Source organism: Notamacropus eugenii, chromosome 3 (assembly GCF_028372415.1).
Source record: "Notamacropus eugenii isolate mMacEug1 chromosome 3, mMacEug1.pri_v2, whole genome shotgun sequence".
NCBI classification, from domain to species: domain Eukaryota; kingdom Metazoa; phylum Chordata; class Mammalia; order Diprotodontia; family Macropodidae; genus Notamacropus; species Notamacropus eugenii.
The window spans coordinates 376283046-376304437 of record NC_092874.1 but is presented as its reverse complement, the minus strand read 5'-3'; the positions used below and the strand labels follow the sequence as shown (position 1 = coordinate 376304437).

The 21392-nt window shown below is 37.2% G+C and overlaps 1 protein-coding gene across 2 annotated transcripts in view; it reads right to left on the bottom strand.

The window, feature by feature from the left end:
- PCSK5 (proprotein convertase subtilisin/kexin type 5) overlaps window positions 1-21392 on the bottom strand; it is a 602002-nt gene that overhangs the window by 204835 nt on the left and 375775 nt on the right. For both annotated transcript variants that reach the window (XM_072597475.1, XM_072597476.1), the window contains exons 13-14: window positions 5756-5892; window positions 286-429 (exon numbers count right to left, since the gene is read on the bottom strand). In XM_072597475.1, coding sequence (XP_072453576.1) covers window positions 286-429; window positions 5756-5892 — 281 coding nt within the window. The remainder of the gene's footprint in view (window positions 1-285; window positions 430-5755; window positions 5893-21392) is intronic.

Genomic DNA, 21392 nt, shown 5'->3' with positions numbered 1-21392 from the left:
GGGTTCAATGAAGCCCATGTCAGAGGAGGTGTAGTACAATCAATGGACTGCTTACTCTGGAATCAGAGATCCTGGGTTCAAATCCTGAGGTTAACTACATACTTGACCTTGGGGAAGTCACTTAGCTTCACTGGGTCTCAGCTTCCTCATTTGTAAAATGAGAGATTTGACTAGGTTCTTTTCAGGTTTTGCTCATCTAAGAACCTAATACAATCTGTCCTAGGTATGGGAGTGGGGTACAGGAAGGTTTGCTCAGTTTTTCTCTAAGTATAATTTTCCACTTACCTGCATAATCATCTGTAATATAGTCTTCTGTAGGATCCTCCACTCGACTAGAGCGCACACGTTCCACTCTAGGAAAGTCATTTGTTGGAGAGTAAGGCTGAATGGATGTTCCATAGAGGACTAAAGACCATTCTTTCAATTTGCCTTGGGAAAAAAATCACAAAATCAGAGAATAACCAGATGCTCACATTTTAGGGCTTTTCATCTTTCCTTCTGACCCTTTCAAAAAAAAAATAAGAGTGTAATCTTGGAAAATTACTTCAAAGTTAAGCTTGATATTTGTATGAATCACTGAATCAGGGGCTAATCCTGAAACTGTTTTCTGTGGGTATGTGTGCACACAGGGTGAACGTTCATTATTATATCTACATTGGGCTTTTTCCCACCATGGGGGCAAGGCTTTTTACTTTCAAACAAATTCACATTCATATACATACACACACACACATACACACATGTAATTGATTCTCCTATATACCCAGCTCCTCTTCCCTTTCATGAATGTTAACCTATCTTCGTGTTATTACAAATTATTCCACCTCCTCACCCTGATACCCAAACAGGAGCTTGTTGAAGAAAGAAATGTCAAGAGACGTGCACAAGTTACAGAAGTTATGTGTTATAAGGCGCTCATATGCAGCGAGTTGGAGTGACATTTCCAAGACACAGGAGAATGAAGAATAATCTACCTGGGCTAAGGGGTGAATATTTACATTCCCTATTACTAGGGGAGCTGAAGCTGGAGGATCCCTTGAATTGAGGCATTCTGAGCTGTAGTAAGGATAAAACTGATCAGGTTTCTGAACTAAGTCTGTCACCAATATGGTGAGTACCTGGGAATGGAAGGTCACCGGGCTAGCTAAAGAGGGGAGCAAACCAGCACAGGAAAATGGAACCAATTAAAGACTCTATATCAATTAATAATGGAATAAGGCCCATGAATAACCACTGAATTTTTACCCTGGATAAGACAGGAAGACCCATTCTTTAAAAAAGAAAAAGAGGAAGAAAAGAAAGAGAATCTAGATGCTTTCAAATTTCTGGATGCCAGATTATATGTCATCTCAGAGAATCCCTGAATTTTTTATTGAGGATTTCCTTTTCATACGGCATAAGAAATAGTCCTAAGAGAAAAAATTTTCGTCACCTTATCTGTTTATCACTTTTTAGGTCATCAACTGGATATTGCCCTAACATCAGATTTGTCCAGTCATTACAAGACACATACCCCCACACACGGACACACACAAACAGACACACACACACACACACACACACACACACACACACACACACACCCCACCCTCACCCCACCCCAAATTAATCTAATTCCTTCGGGTCTTTTCAGGAGAGTCAGACTGAACATTTCAACAGTCCATTAATTAGAACAAAGTTACTGCCTCACTCCCTTTGGCAAGGGTTCAAGAAACGTTTCTTCAGGGCAGACTTCTCTTGTTTATTCATTTATATCTTGGCTTCATCAAAGTTATCCTTTGGTTCAAAAATAGGCTTTAGGCATCAAGTCCAATGAAAAGGAATCACCATTGGCTTCAATGATGAATACGTATGAGCTAAATAACACAACTTTACCTATTCCTTTTGGAAATCACCTATGATCAGACGTCCTTCTTAAAGTCTACAGCATACCCAGCATTCCCCAGGGCTCTCCAGGCTTCTTCTCTCACCACTATCACATGGAATGCACATAATTTGTACTTAGGCAATAGTAAGAGTTACTGAGAGATTGCCACAAGTGGATGAATAGATTGCTTTTGTTATTGAACGGTGGTATAAACCAGAGCAAGTTTTCTTATTCATTTCACCCAGCTCAGAAAAAGAGCAGACAGAAAGATGGGATAATGGGGCTGTTTGTTTTCCTACCTATCAGCTACCCTCAAATCTATTTCTTCTGCTTTAGTTCACAGCATCTCTGATAACCACCCTATAAGTTCTTTGGAGAGCGCTGCTGCATGATACATCTTGTTTCTTTCCCTTGTGCTTATTCCTTAAGTGCATAATAGACAAAATAGAACTGGCCTTGTCCTGTCATTCAGCTCCATTTCTCCTCTTTGGGGTATTTACAGGACATCCTTTTGAAATCTGTAGCCACTGCCAGGATTTCCATGGAACCACTATCATATAAGGGACTTCATTTTCCCCCCACTATGGAAGCAAATAGCCATGGGGGTGGAAAAGGAGGCAGGAGAATTTGTTATTGAAGAAGGGACATTCTGTTAAGCAATTGCTGTGCAAATAAGGAATGAAAAAATCTATGCAACTTGCCAGCATATAAATGTCATTTGCCCCCAGGGCAGCTTTAATGTGCAAAAAGAAAATGTTTCACAAAATATATATTTTAATAATGAATAAACACAAAATCTAAATGGGGTCCAGCAACATCTCTATTCTGGATTGATTCCACTACTTAATTTGGCCTGGAAGAACTCTATATTCTCAACCAAGCACCCAATAAAGACTTTCTTCTTCTTAAAGGTAGAAATCTATCACACTCCAAAGAACTTACTATAGAAATGTAGTAGCTGGGTTTTTTCCTCTTTTAAAAAAAATCAGTCCCTATCAATAAATATGACTTACCTCTAAATATAATAGGATTTAGGGATTATTATGCATCAACTATTACTAGCCATATGTTATACTTTTCTGATAAGAAAAAAAGCAAAAAAGAAAACCATACCTGATATAAGAAATGTCTAGGGTTAACTGGGAATAGGATTGACCCTTGACCTTTATCTTTGTGTACATGAAGTCAATAGTGACCATTTCATTCATATAGTGCTTTAAAAAACTTATTTTACAAAGTATATTCTTCATAATCGTCTATGAGGTTAGCATCTAGCATAGTGTCTGGTACATAGTAGGCACTTCATAAAAAACCTGTTGTTTGATTGAAGTAGATTTTGGTGTCATTAGTTCTGTCTTATAGATAAGGAAATAGATTCATCATGGGAAAGTGACTTGCAGGGTCACAAAGTTAATAAGTGATCCTGTCACTTTAATAAAATCTTCAATCCAGCAACCAAAGAGCATTTATTAAGTGTTGATTACCTGTAAGGCACTGATAATTCAAAGAGTTTATCTTCTATTATGGTAGGCGTAGTTGTGACTGTGGGGGAATGTGGCACATAAATATGTAAATTTATACATGATAATCTGTGTGGGGGGAGAGCAGTAAGTCAACAAGCATTTGTTAAACATTTACTGTGTGTCAGACACTGAAGGTACAAAGAAAAGCAAAAGGACATTGCTTGTCCTCAAGGAATTTACACAGTCTAATGGAAGAAACAACACGTCACGGCCAGGTAATTAGAGTTCTATCAAGTATCCCACGAGGTGAATAAAGTTCTGTATAAGTAACAACTCAGAGAAATAGCAAAGGCTGATCAGAGGAGTCTGCCTACTAAAGTATATAAAGCTGTGATCTTCAAGGATCTCTATGGCGTGACTCATGTCTTTGTCTAGCCTTATTTCAGAATCCTGCTCTTCATATCTATTCTACTCTCTCCTGTCTTCATTTGCTCACCTTATTCACCATGCCAAGAATGGGATATTCTTCCTTTCCCACTCTCATGGCCCAACCCACCCATCACTGTTGTAACTGAATTGAATTGTAGTGAATCAGTCAGGAACTTGAATTCAGGTCTTTTGATTCAGCTCTGGTCCTCTTGCCATTATAACATACTATGTACATGCAGAGCCATAAAGCCATCTTTTTTTCTATTTCTCTAGCTATAGGAGGAAAATATGTTGTGATTCATGTGCAAAATATAAGAGATTTCCTTGAGGGAAGGGATGAGATCTTGGATATTGAGAGGTAATATGGCACAGCTGATAAAGGGCTAGACTTGGAGGCAGAAAAACTTGTGTTCACATTTAACTTCTGATATCTTCTAACCATGTGATGATGGACATGTTTATCTGAGTATCCCAGTTTCTTCATCTATAAAATGGAACAGATAATATTGACTATAGTGTCTACTTCACAGGTTTGCGGAGTAGCTCAAATGAGGTGTACTGTAACGTACACCTTGCAAAACTTCAAGTGATATATAAATGTCAGCTAGTATTATTACTTTGTTGAATTCTGCACCATTAGGATGTTAGGCATCTAAAAGACCTTCAGTGCATACTGGCTGTTTGCCTGACGACTGCCACTTAGCTAGGGACCCTTTTCTTACTTATCAGCAAGCACCTAAACATCTATTAGCCATATAAGGAAGGCATAGTGGTCTTCTTCGAAAACAAGGGATGAACACAGTGGTGCAGTGGGAAGGGTGTTTGATTTAGAGTCACAGAACCTCAGTTCAAATCTCAAGTCTCACCTTTTCCTACCTGTGAAATATTAGGCAAGTTGCCTTAACCTCATTGAGTCTTAGTTATTTATCTATAAAGTGAGTGTTGGAATCAATGACTTCTTAAAGTCCTTTTACTCTCCAAACCAATCAAACTAAAGATCACCACTGTGTTCTGTGTAGGGGTCTTTTCCCCTACAAAACTTCATTTAACTCATTCTACTCACACTTCAAAACATGGGAGATTTAACATCCTTTGTGATGTGTGCTCTTTTGAAGGATCCAAATTGGATAATGACAACATGGATTGATTCTTCCCTGGATGACCAGACGGAGCATCGATCATTGCCAACTTAGGATACTTGTGACTTGATTACAGAATGGCTGAAAAAATCATGATGGTGGGTAAATGGAGCGCAGGCATGTATACTACCCTGTGGGACATGACCAGGACTGGCTTTCAAAAAACTGTGACAAACCTTCTGCCCCATATTGAAGTTGTATCAGGACTTATTTTGTTCTACAAATCAAAGTCACATGTTAGAATGAAGAAGGCAGTTTGCCCAGTATGACCAGAGTGGCTTGAGTCATCCTGAAAAGGCCTTTGTTCACATGGCCATTTCCATGCTACATGTGTCCAAAAGGTTTTCAGGTTTATGTCACTCAAAAAAGAGTAGAATGTCAACATTCATGCTCTCCTCTGTGAACTCATTTAGTTGGTATAGGACAAATCTGATACTGGGCTTAAGTTCACAAATTTAATTTAGAAGGAACTCAGGGTGAAGACACCTAAAGAAACTCATTTCCTTGTATCAATCACGTAAAGGAGTGAAGATCAGACAATTTAATTTCTCTGTCTTTTCCCTACGAAACAAAAGGCAGGTTATGTCGGGGCAAACAAGACAGTGGCTCATGGTCTGCTCTTGCTCTGTTCTCATTGTTACTGACTTTCTTGAGCCGTGAGTTTCTAGTGGGCAGGAACTACATCTGACTAATGCATGACCAGCATGAATGGTAAATATTTTGTACCCTACATTAGTTTTGATGGTGTAAGCTAAGAGTCAATGTGATAGCTGTCTGTTACAGGTCAAAATATGATTCCACATTCTTCTGATTCAGAAAACAAGGTTAGTAGGAAATTAATGAAGACTGGCTCCTACCTGGGGTCTTGAAGTTCCTCAGCTGAGATGGGGTATCATAAACTTCCAGCACCCAGTCACCTGCTGCTTTTTCTCCCCAGCAATGAATCGTCATAAACTCCCAGTTTTTGAATCCTTCCATAGAATGATCAAACAGCCTGGAACAGAATCACCAAACATTGCTTTGTGTATTAATTTAAAAAAACTAATGAAGCACACCATCAGTGATGGTTTCTTTACTTATAATTGCCCGTAGTCTTTACTGACACATGCAGAGACTTTCTCCCTTTAAGAAAGGGCATCATCTCACAAATGACGCTATTCTTAGAGTGTAGAGGTTAATCCTTATGACATTGGTAAAAAGGCTCAGGCCTATCGGTTCATGGGAAGCCTGACGTCAACATCAAGGATCAATGCAATATAAGGATGATGAATGAACACAGAGGAATGATAGGCAGGCATGGTGGAGTATCTACCTACCAACCTGCTCCCTTCTCAAAGATGAAAGCTCTCAGTATTATAGGTAAAGAAAACTTCATTCTGTCAATGATGTACTGAAGGCTGATAAGAAAGGCATCCCCATTTGAATGGAAAGAGCATTTACTCATTACCTGTGCGACATTGGGTAAGTCATGTAGCCTCCCTATGCCTCAGTTTCCTTAAGAGTAAAATGAGAGAATTAAACTAGTTAGCATTTAAGGTCCAGTCTAGACCTGAATGCTCTTATGACTTAAGATCGATGATCCTATGAAGAAAGAATTATCGAAGTAAGGCTATCCAGGATCCTGAAGGAACAATTGTTGGCAGCAATTCTGTTACTTAAAGTCATAGTTTCCAGAGAAGAGAAATGAAACAGGAAAATAAGTCTTGGCTATTTGGCTATGTGGCTTTGAAAGAAAAAGGAAGCGATAAGATGAATTCTGCTTCAATTTAAAAAACTTTTATTATTACTAAGCAGTTAATATATGCCAGATATTTTGGACACAGAAACAAATATTATACAGTTGTGGCCTCAAGAAATTTTCATTCAAGTGGAAAGACTGGATTCTACTGGATAAAGACTTCTTCATTGGATAGAGTATCCTGCTTCAATGAAGACTGCATGGATTAGAATAATTAGAATTCTGTTCTGTATGGAACAGAATAATCCATGGGGGCTAAATCCTGGGAATATTCTGGTAAGTGTTTAGCAACAAGACTATATAGATTAAAGCAATTTATGTTTTGTCCATGTTTATGCTTCTAGATAGGGACAGAGTCCTGGGGGTATACTGGAAAATATTTAACAAGAAACTCTCTGAAAAAAATTACACATGATACACTTTTAAATTCAGTCTTCATTATTAACATTTTCTTCATTATTTTCCTAAGTCTAGACAATAAAAAATAAAAACAAATCAAACTCTGATTTGTAGCATTTCCCAATTTCCAAGGTACAAATACTCTGCAAATTTAACAACTAACTCATAGAGCTGACTCCAGTACATCATTAGAACTATACTCTACCCACATATTCATGTTTTCTGAGTTAATTCTCTGCAAATAAAAATTACATTTTACTTGCAACTAATTTAAATGATTTTATCTCCCTCCAAAGCAAATAAAAATAATTTTATTTTTAAAATTAAAAATTAAGCTTACAACATTAAAAGGGATTTGTTTGATATGTAACATAAAATTACTATTACCTAGAGAAAAACTCAGTATGCCTGATGATAGAGTAGAGGGTTAAGGATAAGCAAAGCTTTAGAGTATCAAGCCTCCAGGACTAATGAAGTAATGTCCAAATTTTGATAGCATGATTTGGAGACTAATTGGCAGATGGAGATTTGATTTTCCTAATAGTATTATGGTAATTGAATTATAGAAGGCTGGAGTGAAGAAGTAGAAACTTGGGTCTAAATCAGGATTCTGAATGAGGGGGCTTACTTTATTAAGTTCCTGAAATCCAACACTGACCTAGGGGAATTGACTTCGGAGTTTACTGCCTTGAAGTGGAATTGACTAACAAGAAATTGATAGGGCGTGAAAGAATATACATTTTATTCTAGAAGTCAGCCCACATGGAGTTACATTTCCTTCGTGCCTGAACTATTTCATGGTTGTAACTCAAACACCTTTGCAGACTTCCATTCAACAACTCCTTTAGGTCATGGAGAAGTCGCTGGATGCATCGAAGCAATAACTTACTGAATGCAACCTTTCCAAGTGTCTAATGTACACTCTGGGAGCAGCTGAGGTAATGGGAAAGTTTGGCTTGGCCTCTCATACCTCAAAACTACAAAGTAGACTCCTCGAGGCGGCCATCACATGCTGGCCACACTTCTATTTTTGTAACTACAGCCAAATCTTGATTATTCAGGGGTCAGTTGTCCAATCTGCAGTTTAACTGACCCCATATTTCTCCTCTTTCAAAGTTTTCCTTCCCACCTGCCTGCCTTCATCTTAGCAATTGCAACTGCAAGAATTTATACTGGAGGCCTGACACATCTAAAATCACTCTAAACCAGGTGGGAGTGGGATGGGGATGGGACGAGAGAAAAACAAAGACATTTTTAGAATTCTAACAAGCGCCTCAGACTTCCCAATGCAAACAGACTTTGTCTACCAGGTCAGGAAGTAATGAATTATATAACCTTAGTCATTTTGGCTGCCAGAGTTTGTGGATATAAAGTAGGGGAAGTAAATCTCAGAGTGTCAATATTGCTATGTATTCAAAAGTTTGATGGTGGAAAAGGTTGACATTAATTTCTTTGGTTATCTGAGAATTTAAATAGACCTCTGAAGCTCACCCTGTCTCCCAAAACACAGGCAGCATTTTTATTCTAATTTGGATACAGTATGATGATCTACTTCCTCATTATGAAATAATGTATCGTAGGCACTGTAGATAGCTAAATGTTACTAGTAGGCAATGGATTCTAGACATTTTTTGAAAGTAAGGAAAAAAAAAAACAACATAGTAAGAAGAAAATAGATGAAATGTCCTTCATGTTACCTATTCCAGGACCAAAATTTTAAATTCAAACAAAAAAAATAATCTATGCCATCAAATGCTAGAACTATTCAACAGATTCCCAGATTTTAACTATGGATTTATCAGCCATTTGCTAAATTAAAATAATAGTCTTCAGTTATGAGTTTCTGTAGTGTACCAGGCAAGTCACATTTCCAGGTGAGGAGACTGCAAGGATTGAGGGGGGGTGGGGGTGGTTTTCAGCAGTAAACACAAGCAAGAGAGGAAGTAGATGGAGAGATTGCCACACAGCCAGAAAAACTAGTTCCTAAATCCTGCTTCTAACATTTACTGGTTGTGTGGCCCTGGGCAAGTCCCTTAACCCATCAGTGAAAATCAAATCAAATAGAAATGGAAGCCACTAATCCGTCCACAAGGATTCCCGTGGGCCACAATTTGACTTAGTTTGAAAATATGTTATCTATATTTTATTGCGTTTTTATTTATTACATTAAATATTTTCCAATTACAGCTTAATCTGTTTGAGCTGTACACGAGAGTGTTAGGTGTTTGACACTTCTTCTCTAGGTAATTCTTTATGATTACAAATTGCAGAGAAAGTGTCCGTGGTAAAAGGCTTCCTCCTCTGGAAGTTCTTTATGCTACTGAAATTACAGGTCCAGTCCCCTCCCTTCTCACCTGCTACCCTCCCAAAAAATTAAAAGCATGGGCATATAGGTGACAAAATTATCTCTATTTGTAGATAACATTACCCAAATTACCTTAGAGGTATAGGGCTACGCCAATCAAATGGATGCCATATAATTAGACAAAATAATAATAAAATTCATTTGGAGGAATGAGAGATCAAGGACAAAGGAGGAAGATGAAGGTAGTAATTGTCAAACTATCTGGTGCTGGATTAAAAAAAATAAAAAAAATAGGTCAGTGGAATAGACCGGAGAAGCTAGACCCCTAAACACATGTGCATGTTGCTTTCTTAAACCAAAGAGCACAACCTATTGAGGAACAAACTGACAAAAAATGCTGAGAAACTCAGAAAGCAATATGAAGAAAAACATTTCTAGATTATCATCTCACATAGTATACAACAATACATTCCAAAAATAGATTAATTATTCAAAGACAAATTGTTATATCAGGAAAATTAGAGGAAAATGGAAGGTTATTATACTTTTTAACAGTTATGAATGGGGAAAAAATTGTACTTGGATATGGGATAGAAAAGATCTTACAATGAAATAGATAATATCAATTATATAACATATAAAAGCTTTTGCAGAAATGAAATTAATCAAACCAAAATCAGAAGAAAAAGCACATATTAGGGCGGAAAAATCTTTTCATTAATATCTGATGAAAGTCTATCATCCAAAATCTATAGAAAATTGACACAAATTTACAAAATTAAGAGCCATTCCTCAATAGGTTGGAGGTCAAAGGGCATGAAAAAATAGTTTTGAAAAGAAATAAAAGTCATAGATAACCACCTGAAAAAAATTCTAAATCTTTAACAATCAGATAAATGCAGATTAAGACACACTATGGCAACAAGGTAGCAAAAGGTCAAAAAAGATTGGAAAATACACTCTCTCATCCCCAAACTATCCAGTATTTGTCTCCTACTCATCTGAAATTTCTTTCGCAGTCTCCTTTGCTGCACTTTCAACCATTTTCCTGCCCTCTTTGCTTGTTTTTAAACCTGGTACACCTCTGTCCATCCATCTATCCATCCAGTCCATCTGTCTATCTATCTTTTCTCTTGGTGATCTCATCAATTTCCATGACTTCAATAATGACTATGCAGATGACTCCCAGTTTACATATCCAACTCTCATTTCTCTTATGAGCTGTAATTGTGTATCATCAGCTTCCTCCACTTGGGCATCTCACAGGTATCTCATACTCAATATGTTTGAAACAGAACTCTTTCTCCCTTAATTCATTTCTTTCTCTAAGTTCCTCAGTCTTAGAGTCACATTCATATCTTCATTTTCCTTCCTCCCTCATATGCTATCAGCTGTTAAGTCCCATTCATTCTGCCTCTCCATTATTTTCCATATGCAGCCCCCTTTCTCTGTTCATGCAGGCACTGCCCTTCTTTAAGCTATCATCACATCTTGTCTACATATTTCAATAGTTCCTGATTACTCTCCTTTCTTCCAGGAGACTTCTGCTCTTCAGTCTTTTCTCTACATAGTTACAAAATTGATATTCCTAAAATACAAGTCTAATCAAGTCATTTCCTAGTCAGCAAGGTTCAGAGGGTACTCAATGACTTTATGATTAAATATAAAAGCTTCTACTTGATATTTGAAGCCCTCCATGGCCCTGCCACGAGAGCTAATCTAGAAGGAGGGGAATCTGAAGAAAAACAGATCTCTCTTAGGTTCTCTGGATACTAGAGCATCTAGTGACTCCTTCCTTATGTCTGGTAGAAAGCTTTCCCCTTGATCCCCACACTGCACTGGAGATCATTCATCCACTAGCTGGTGCTCTGTGGGAAAAGGTTGAGATTTTATCACCTCTGCTCCATCCAAACAGCCAGAAGATGTCAACTTTCAACTGGGATCTTAATAAGGATGAAAGAAACTAAGGACACAGCTATAACACCTAGTCTGCACAGCTCAGGGACACAACTGTCTTTAAAAATATATATATACTATATAGATATATATATATATGTATGTATGTATGTATGTATTTAGTTTTCAACATTCCTGTCTATAAGATTTTGAGTTCTAAATTTTCTCCTCCTCCCTCTCTTCCCCCTTCCCCAAGACAATGTGCAATCTGATATAGGCTATACATACACATTCATATTAAACATATTTTCACATTAGTCATAGTGTAAAGAAGAATTAGAACTAAAGAGGAAAACAAGAGAAAGAAGAAACAAATAACAACAAAAAAAGGGAAAATAGTATTCCCCAATTTGCATTCGGACTCCATATTTCTTTCTCTGGATGTGGATGGCATTTTCCAGAATGGTTGGATTAATTCACAACTTGAGCAACAATGCATTAGTGTTCCAATTTTCCCCATACCTTCTCCAACATTTATTATTTTCCTTTTCTGTCATATTAATCAATATGACAAGTGTGAGGTGGTACCTCAGAGTTGTTTTAATTTGCATTTCTCTAGTCAATACTGATTTAGAGTATTTTCTCATGACTATAGTTTTAATTTCTTTATCTGAAAAATGCCTGTTCATGTCCTTTGACCATTTATCAGTTGGAGAATGACTTATGTTCTTATAAATTTGATTCAGTTCTTGACATATTTTAGAAATGAAGCCTTTATCAGAAACATAGGTTGTAAAAATTATTTCCCCGCTTTCGGTTTCCTTCTAATCTTGGCTGCATTCATTTTGTTTTTCTTGGCTTTTTTAAGCTGTTTTTTCCAGGTATCAGTTTGTCTGAGGCAAAACCCATTTACTAATTTAAGGCTAGGTAAAAAATGAGGCAAAAGATGGCCAAGAACTACATCTAACTGTGAAGGAAAGACCCTTAGGGTTTCACGGAAACAATTGCTATTAGCATTCACTTTGAACCATCAAAACCTAAACAATGATCAAGTGAGGCTTAGGCTGAGACCTATTATTGGCCACTGTAATTTCCTATTAGTCCAGATACTACAACAGCAGCAGCAGCAAACAAACAAAAACTAAGCAAAAAAGCATGAGGAAGCAGACCGTCTTCCTTCATGCTTCTGTGGGAAAAACTATTATTCTAGACAACACAGGGACAGAGCAACTATGTTCAATTAAATCAATTCTATATCCCTTGCTAAATGTCCTTTTCTTGCTCTGAACATCCTTTCCTTACTATGGCTAAGTAAAACTCCTCTTGTTGGTTATTAGATGGTCGATGAGCATCCCTTTTTGTTCGAATGTTGAACCTGAACTATCAGACTAGCCTGAGTCAGGCTTGTCTTGATACACCTTAGTGTATCCGTGGATTGGTGAGTAATCCCTTTTTTCACAAAAAATGTTCAGAGTAGTCTTATTTGTGAACACAACAAGCTAAGAACAAAAACAAAATACCTTAGCTAAAGATTGGGCAATGCTTGAAAAAATATATGACATAAGAGTGACATGGAATATTTCGTCAATGTAAGGAATAAGAAATGTGAAGAATTCAGAGAAAAATAGAAAACATTACATAATGAGATACAGAGTAAAGAAAATAGAGCCAAAGGAATATTATACAAAATGACTAATAAATAAAAGCAACAGAGGCAGTAAAACTCTTGTCAAACACAATGGTCAATGTTATCTAAAAAAAGAATGAAAAAAAACCAAACAAAAAGAATGAAACCACTCTCCTTCCCTTTCTGTAAATAATCAATAACTAATAGTTTTAAGGGGAATGGATTTTGTAAGAGAGTTTCTTTCAGTGATTATTAGGAAGTATCTATAATGCCAAAACAAAACATACACTTTAGAAGAGAAATGGTGACCATTATGAGTTAGCATGGCTTGAGAATTCATGCTAGATTAACTTTATTTCTTTTGTTGTAAAAGTTTTTGGACTGTCACGGGAAATATTAGATGTAGTAAAATTAGGCTTGATAAAATCATTTGATAAAATCTCTCCTAATAATTGTGGGCAAGGAGAGAGATAAGGTGATTTTGAAAGAAAAAAATTAGCAAGAATTGGAAATATAAAGAAACTGAAACTCTTAGATTCTACGAACTGGACTCAGAATGTGGCCAAAACTGGATCATTGCCAGCCCAGAGGGGAGTCTGTAATAATGTGGCGCAGGGCTCTGTTCTTTTTCTGTTCTTATTTTATATATGGTTTATTTATTTTTCAGTTCTCAACATTCACTTCCACAAGAATTTAAATTCAAAATTTTCTCCCCATCTCTCCCCACCCCCCACCCCAGGACAGCATGCACTCCACCACCCCTGCCTCCAGTCTGTCCTAGCTTCTATTACCCACCTTTCTTCCATCCCCCTTCCCCTCTATTTTCCTGTAGGACAAAATAGATTTCTGTATTCCATTGTCTGTATAGCTTAATTTCCAGTTGCATGCTGAAACAATTTTTAACATTCATTCTTAAAGCTTTGAGATCCATATTCTTTCCCTCCCTCTCCACTCACCCTCATTGAGAAAAAAGCAATTCAATATAGGTCATACATGTGTAACAATGCAAAGCACTTCCATAATAGTTATGTTGTAAAAGACTAACCACATTTCCCTCTGTCCTATCCTGCCCTTCATTTATTCCATTCTCTCCCTTGACCTGTCCTCCCACAATAGTTTGCTTCTGATTATCCCTTTCCCCAATTTTCTGTCCCTTCTATTATCTTCCCTCTCCTATTTCCTTCCCCCTTGCCTTCCTGCAGGGGAAAATAGAGTTCCATATCCCATTTAGTATGTATTATTCCCTCCTTAAGCCAAATCCCATGAGAGTAAGAAGACCCTCTTGTCCTCCATTGAAAAACTCTGTCTTCTCTCTTTTATGTGAGATGATTTGCTACATGCAAATCTCCCTTTCTTTTACTCCTAGTACATTTCATTCAGCAGTAAATTTTATTTTTTTTAGGTATTCTTCCTTCATATTCAGCTCACCCTGTGCCCTCTGTCTATGTGTGTGTGTGTGTGTGTGTGTGTGTGTGTGTATATATATATATATATACATACACATTCATATGTATACATACATATATACATACACTCATGTACATATATACATACCTACACATATATAATATACACATACATACATACCCATACATACCTACATATATATTCCTTCTAATCACCCTAAATACTGAAAAAGGTCTCATGAGTTACAAATAGTATCTTTCCATGTAGGAATGTAAACAGTTCAACTTTAATGAGTTTCTTAAGGCTTCTCTTTCCTGTTTACCTTTTCATGTTTCTCTTGATTCTCATATGTGACAGTTAAATTTTCTACTCAGCTCTGATCTTTTCAACAAAAATGGTTGGAAGCCCTCTGTTTCATTAAAATTCCATTTTTCCCCTGAAACATTATACTCAGTTTTGCTGGGTAGGTGATTCTTGGTTTTAATTCTAGCTCTTATGATCTCTGGAATATCATGTTCCAATCCCTTAGGGTAGAAGCTGCTAAATCCTGTGTTAACAGGATTGTATTTACACAGTACTTGAACTGTTTCTTTCTGGCTACTTGCAATATTTTCTCCTTGATCCAGGAACTCTGGAATTTGACTACAATATTCCTAGGAGTTTTCCTTTTGGGATCTTTTTCAGGAGGTGATCAGTGAATTATTTCCATTTCTATTTTGCCCTTTGGTTCTAGAATATCAGGACAGTTCACCTTAATAATTTCTTGGAAGATGATGTCGAGGCTCTTTTTTTTTGATCAAGGTTTTCAATTAGACCAATAATTTTTAAATTATCTCTCCTGGATCCATTTTCCAGCTCAGCTGTTTTTCCAATGAGATATTTCACATTGTCTTCTATTTTTTGATCCTTTTGGTTTTGTTTTGTAATTTCTTGGTTTCACATAACGTCATTAGCTTCCATCTGCTCCATTCTAATTTTTTAAGAACTATTTTCTTCAGTGAGCTTTTGAATCTCCTTTTCCATTTGGCAAATTCTACTTTTTAAAGCTTTCTTCTCCTCATTGACTTTTTGGACCTCTTTTGCCATTTGGGTTAGTCTATTTTTAAAAGTGTTATTTTTGTCAGCATTTTTTTGAGTCTCCTTTAGCAAGCTGTTGACTTGCTTTTCATGGTTTTCTTGCATTGCTCTCATTTCTCTTCCCAATTTTTCCTCCACCTCTCTTACTTGATTTTCAAAATCCTTTTTTAGCTCTTCCATGGACTGAGAGCATTGCATATTTTTTTGGAGGTTTTGGATGTACAAACCTTGACTTTTATGTCTTCTTCTGATAGTATGCTTTATTCTTCCTCATCTGAAAGGATAGAAGAAAACACCTTTCCACCAAGAAAGTAACCTTCTATAGTCTTATTTTTTTCCCCATTTTGGGGCATTTCCCCAGCCAGTTACTTGACTTTTGAGTCCTTTCTCAAGTGGAGGGTATACTCTAGGGACCTATAAGTTCTCAGTTCCTGCAAGGTGGCACAATCAAGGGAGAAGAGTTTACTCCATTCCTGTCCTGTGCTCTGGTCTGTGAGCAACCACAAGCATTTTTATCTGCCCAGGATCTGCGAGTAGGATTCCCTCTCCAGAGTTACCACCAGCTCCACTGAATCAGTGCTCTTCCTCACCCCAGGACCACCACTTAACACTGAGACCCAGATCAGCTGCTTGATTCCCCCAGGGTCTTTAGGCCTCCAAAAGTGGATGCTGCTTCCTCAGTGACTGCCCCTGGGGCCAGAAGGCACTCCTCTCTCACGCAGGTGAAAGAGCTTTCTTAATGACCTTTGAAGCTGTCTTTGGCATTTGTGGGTTGAGAAATCTTGGAACTGCAGCTGCTACCCATGATTCCACACTCTGAAGCCTGCTCTAGTCCTGTCAGAGCTGTGTCCCAAGGCCAAGTCTGCACTCCACTCTGAGCTCAGTGTGATAGACCTTTCGGGTTGGCCTTCCAGAATGTGTTATCTCTTTCACTCTGTCGTTTTGTGGCTTCTGTTGCTCTAGAATTTGTTTAGGGTCATTTTTTACAGGTATTTTATGGGCTGGAGGGGGAGAGCTAGAGTAGGTCTGTCTTTTTACTCTGCCATCTTGGCTCTGCCCCCAGGGCTCTATTCTTTGTCCTATTCTTTTGTATGCATCTCTAGATGACTTGGATGAATGCATAGAAGATATGCTCATTATATCTTCAGGTTATATCAGCTTATACTTTAAGTTACAAAAATAATTATTAAGATCACACCTAAAATGAATTCATATAAAATCCTGCACCTCAGTTCAAAATTAAATTTACAAGTTCATAATAAAGAAGAAGACAAGACAAGTGTTTAAGTTAACATTGGCATTTTCATGGATTACAAGCTCAGTGTGTTTTACCAGTAATAGAGTAATATAATCTTGGGAGGCATTTAAAGAAAATAGTGTTCTGAACTAGGGAGACTAATGTTCCCCTACTTGTTGTAGTGAGTTCCCCATGAATGGGGAACTTCAAGCAGAGGATAAATGAATATTGACCTAGTCAGGTCACATCTAGAGTACAGTGTTCATTTCTGGACATAACATAATAAGAAAGATAATGATAAGCTTGTAGGCTTCCAGAGGAGGGCCACTGGATGGTGGGTTAACTTAAAACTATGTGGCAAAGGGATAAATAAGTAGAAGGCCCTGTGGATAAACCAACTTTGGAGGAGGGGAGACACAATAAATGTCCTCAAATATATTACGGTTACCAGAGGGTAGAATTAGGAGCAACAGACAGAGGCTGAAGAGAGGAGATTTGGCTCAGTATGAGGAGAAGATTCACAATAAGAAGATATATAATAAGAATAAGATAATGAATAATGTCAAAAAATGGAACTGGTTTCCCTCAGTGGGGAATCTCCCAACATAAGGTGAATGAGTGCTCATAGAGGATACTTCAATGGGTGTCCCTACTCAGGTATGGAATCAGACTCTATTTCAATGTTTTCTTCCAACTTTGAGATTCCATAAATTCTCAGTGTCATTAGTGTGAGTACACCAAAACTAATGTTAGAGTAACTTCATGCCACTGTAATTGTCTCCTATTAAATAAAACAATTACTCTAATTCAACTTCATAATTATATACTCAATGGAATGATCTATGCATGAGTGACAAAAAATGAAACAACTAGTTATCATAGTCCCATCCTTTCTAATAGCTTTCATATGAGCTACTTTGGAGGAAGATTGCAATAAAAGACTGTCATGAAATACAGCGCAGCTTTCTGAGGAATGATTTCAGCAAATAATTCATACTATTATTATAAGAAGTGGGTTTTTTTTAAGGATTCTGCCAGCTCGTCAAGGCAGCAACATTTTTTTTTTTGCTCTGTTATGATGGTAACTATAAAGTATTAGGAAAATAAATACAAGTATATACTTTAATATAATTATTTATAAATCAATAAACAGCAATTTCAGTCTCATCAGTTACTTCTCAAGTGATATTTATCAATTATGCTCACTATGCTATTTGACAGAACTGTTAAGAAGTTTTCTTCCCCCATCCCTATTGAAAGGGGACATTATATTCCATGCTTCAACTTTTGCTTCAGGTCAACTGCTGAAGTTTTGCTCCCTTAAGAGGTTCAGTCTTTGTACTGTTTACTTAAATTCCTTCCCAAATGTGATATTCTAAATATGCTATTAGGTTTCTATTCTTATCTAAATCCACTCTTTTTGTCATGTGCTGAGCAAGAAAAATAGGTCTAATCTCAGTGATTTGGGATTTAAAAAAATACTCAAACGGTAATTTCTAAGATTTATAGGAATCTACATTTTTGTTTATTAAGATGAGCTCATTTATTTCAGTCCAATGTTTCTGAGACTTCCTTGGGCAGTACTTCCCTCAGAATCTCCAAATGATCTCATCCCTGCTGTGTGTACAGGGTGAATACTTAATAGAGATGACCTGAACGTTTATCTATTGCTATCTGATTTTTGGCACACTTGCCTGAGTTAGATCAATCTCAGATTGCAAACTCTTTCTAAATCATCATGTTACATCATTGAACTCTGTACTGTTAACAAGTATGTACTTTATAAATGCCTTTTGATGATTATGAAGACTAGATCTGTGATTTAATTGATATTGGGAACTCCCAGGAGAGGAATTTCCCTCTACCAGTGTAGATTGGCAATATCCTGGAAGTTGATTGACTTGTGCTGTCACAGTGTCAGAGGCAGGATCTGAACTCAGATCTTTACAGTTCTGAAACCACTTCTCTATGCATTACTACATACATAGCTTTCTCTTCGATGATTATGAAAAGAGAGGAAGAAAAACTCGCTAAGTTTTGCAATGATTCACACAGTGATTTGAACATTGTTGTCCAGTTGTTTCAGTTGTGTGCAACTCTTCGTGACCTCATTTGGGGTTTTTTTGGCAAAGATATTGGAGTGCTTTGACATTTCTTTGTTCAGATCATTTCACAGATGTGGAGGCAAACAGGGTTAAGTGACTCACCCAGAGATCACTCAGATAGTAAATGTCTGAGGCTGGATTTGAATTCAGGAAGATGAGTCTTCCTGATTCCAGGTCCCATACTCTATCCACTGTACCACCTAATTGCCCAGGCTTTAAACATTAGGGAGTGAGAATTTAGGAACTTTCTCCCTCTGCCTCTTAGAATTCCTATTTTCCCTCGAGACTCAACTCAAATGCCACACAAGAAGCGTGGAGCTACAGCCCTAAACTCTTCCCCTTAATTACATTTTATATGGTTTATATTATTGCGTGTACATAGATATTCATTTGTGATTACATACAGGATTTATATATTATACATAATACACTATATGTATAATATATTATATCATATGTAATGATATGTTATCAATCAGTAAACATTTATTAAGGACCTACTATGTGCCAGGTATTGTGCTAAGCACTGGAGATACAGGAAGAGGCAGAAGACAATCCTGGTACTCAACGAATTTATAATCCAATGGGAGCATGGAGGGGAACAACACGCAAACAAATACCTACAAAGTTATTTATAGGATAAGTAGAAAATAAATGACAGGAAAGGCACTAAAATTAAGAGGTGTTGAGAAAGGCTTTCCACTAAAAAGATGGGATTTTGTTTGGGATTTAAAAGAGAAATCAGAGAAATCAGTTAGGTGGAATGGAAGATGGAGAACCTTCTAGGCATAGGGAATGGTGAGGGAAATATCGTGTATTTTTTTTTTTTTTGAAGAACATCCAGGAGGCCATTATCACTGGATTAAAGAGTATGCGGTGGGACTAAGGTGTAAAAAGACTAGAAAGGTAGGAGGAGGCTAGGTTATGAAAGGCTTTGAATGTCAAACAAAGTATTTCATATTGATCATGGAAGTAATAGAGTTTATTGAGTAGGGGTGGGACAAATTGAGACCTGTGCTTTAGGAAAATCACTTTAGCAGCTGAATGGAGAATGGATTACAGTGAGGAGAGACTCAAGTAGGGAGGCTATTGAAGAAATGAAAACGTTAGGTGATGAGGGGCTGCACTAGACTGATAGCAGTGTTAGGACAGAAAGGGGCATATTGGAGAGATGTCGTAAAGGTGAAATCAATAGTTCTTGGCAACAGCTTGGGTACGGAGGGTAGTGAGGAGTCAAGTATGACATCTAGGTTTACAGACCAGGAGGAAGGGGATTCTCTCTACAGGGAAGGTAGGATGTGGGGAGGGTTTAGGAGGAAATATAATGAGTTCCATTTTGGACATATTGAATATAAGATGTCTACTGGATATCCAGTCTGAGATGTCTAAAAGGAAGCTGGAAGGGCAAAATTGGAAGGCAGAAAACATTTGGGGGCAAGAGAGGCAGATTTTATATATAATATATAATACATGATGCATACCCTATTTATAATATATGATATGATTGTATAATTATATGTCATAAATATGTATCACATATAATTTACATTTCAATTATGTAAATATATACAATTAAATATATAACTATATATGTGTATTATTAGCTTAGAATAGTGAACAGAATGCTAGGCTTGGAGTTGAAAAAACCTAAGTACAAATCTGGGCAGCCAGGTGGCACAGTGTCTGGGGTCAGGAAGACCTGAATTCAAATATGGTCTTAGACACTTACTAGCTGTGTGACCTTGGGCAAGTTACTTAACTCTATTTGCCTTAGTTTCCTCATCTGTAAAATGAGCTAGAGAAGCAAATGGCAAACCATTCCAGTATCTTTGCCAAGAAAACTCCAAATGTGGTGATGAAGAGACAGACATAACTTAAAAAGACTGAATAACAACAAAAAGTACAAAACTGGCCTCAGACGTTTCCTAACTTACCTGTGTGACCCTGGGCAAGAAACTTCACCTGTCTCAGGTTCCTCAAGGAGGTAATATGTGCAAAGCACTTTGCGAACTTTAAATCACTAAATAACCTTTAGCCATTGTTACCATCACCCATAGAAATACGTGCTGTTGCCTTAGAGACTATTTCCAAAGGGAGCTTCCCTTCTGCCTTTGCGTCTATCATGAGATTCTAGCACATAGTAGGACTTCATCAGCACTGCCTGATTAATCACCTGGACAGTGAAGAGCTCACAACATATAAGGCAATCTCATGTACTTTCACAGAAGCAGCACCACTGTATGATATCATTCCATTAAATGCACTGCAGATTGTACCAGTATCAAGAGGCCATCACTGAAATGGAAAAGGTAATAATTAAGAAATCATTAAAGCATGAAGAATACATGTGGAAATGGATGATTTCCAGAATGCCATAGATCTCTTTGATCTCTACCATTCTAGCAAGAAATGGTACCTTTTCTGTACTGAAGGCCATAATTAGGAGCAGAAATATATATATATTCATATGTAATTAATTTAGAAATGGAAGCAAAGTATCAGTTTTCACTCAAGGGCCAGGATTTTGAAGCAGAGGGTTAATATGCCTAAACCCCATCTAAAATAAAGGTGAGGGGTATTAGAGTAGGAGTAAAAATAACTTTTCATTATTCCAGGGAGTATCTCATGGTTGTAGAATAGTAAAATGGATTCCTTCTAACTCCAGCCCAGGGAACAACCTTTGCTGCAGAACCCAGCAGGCAG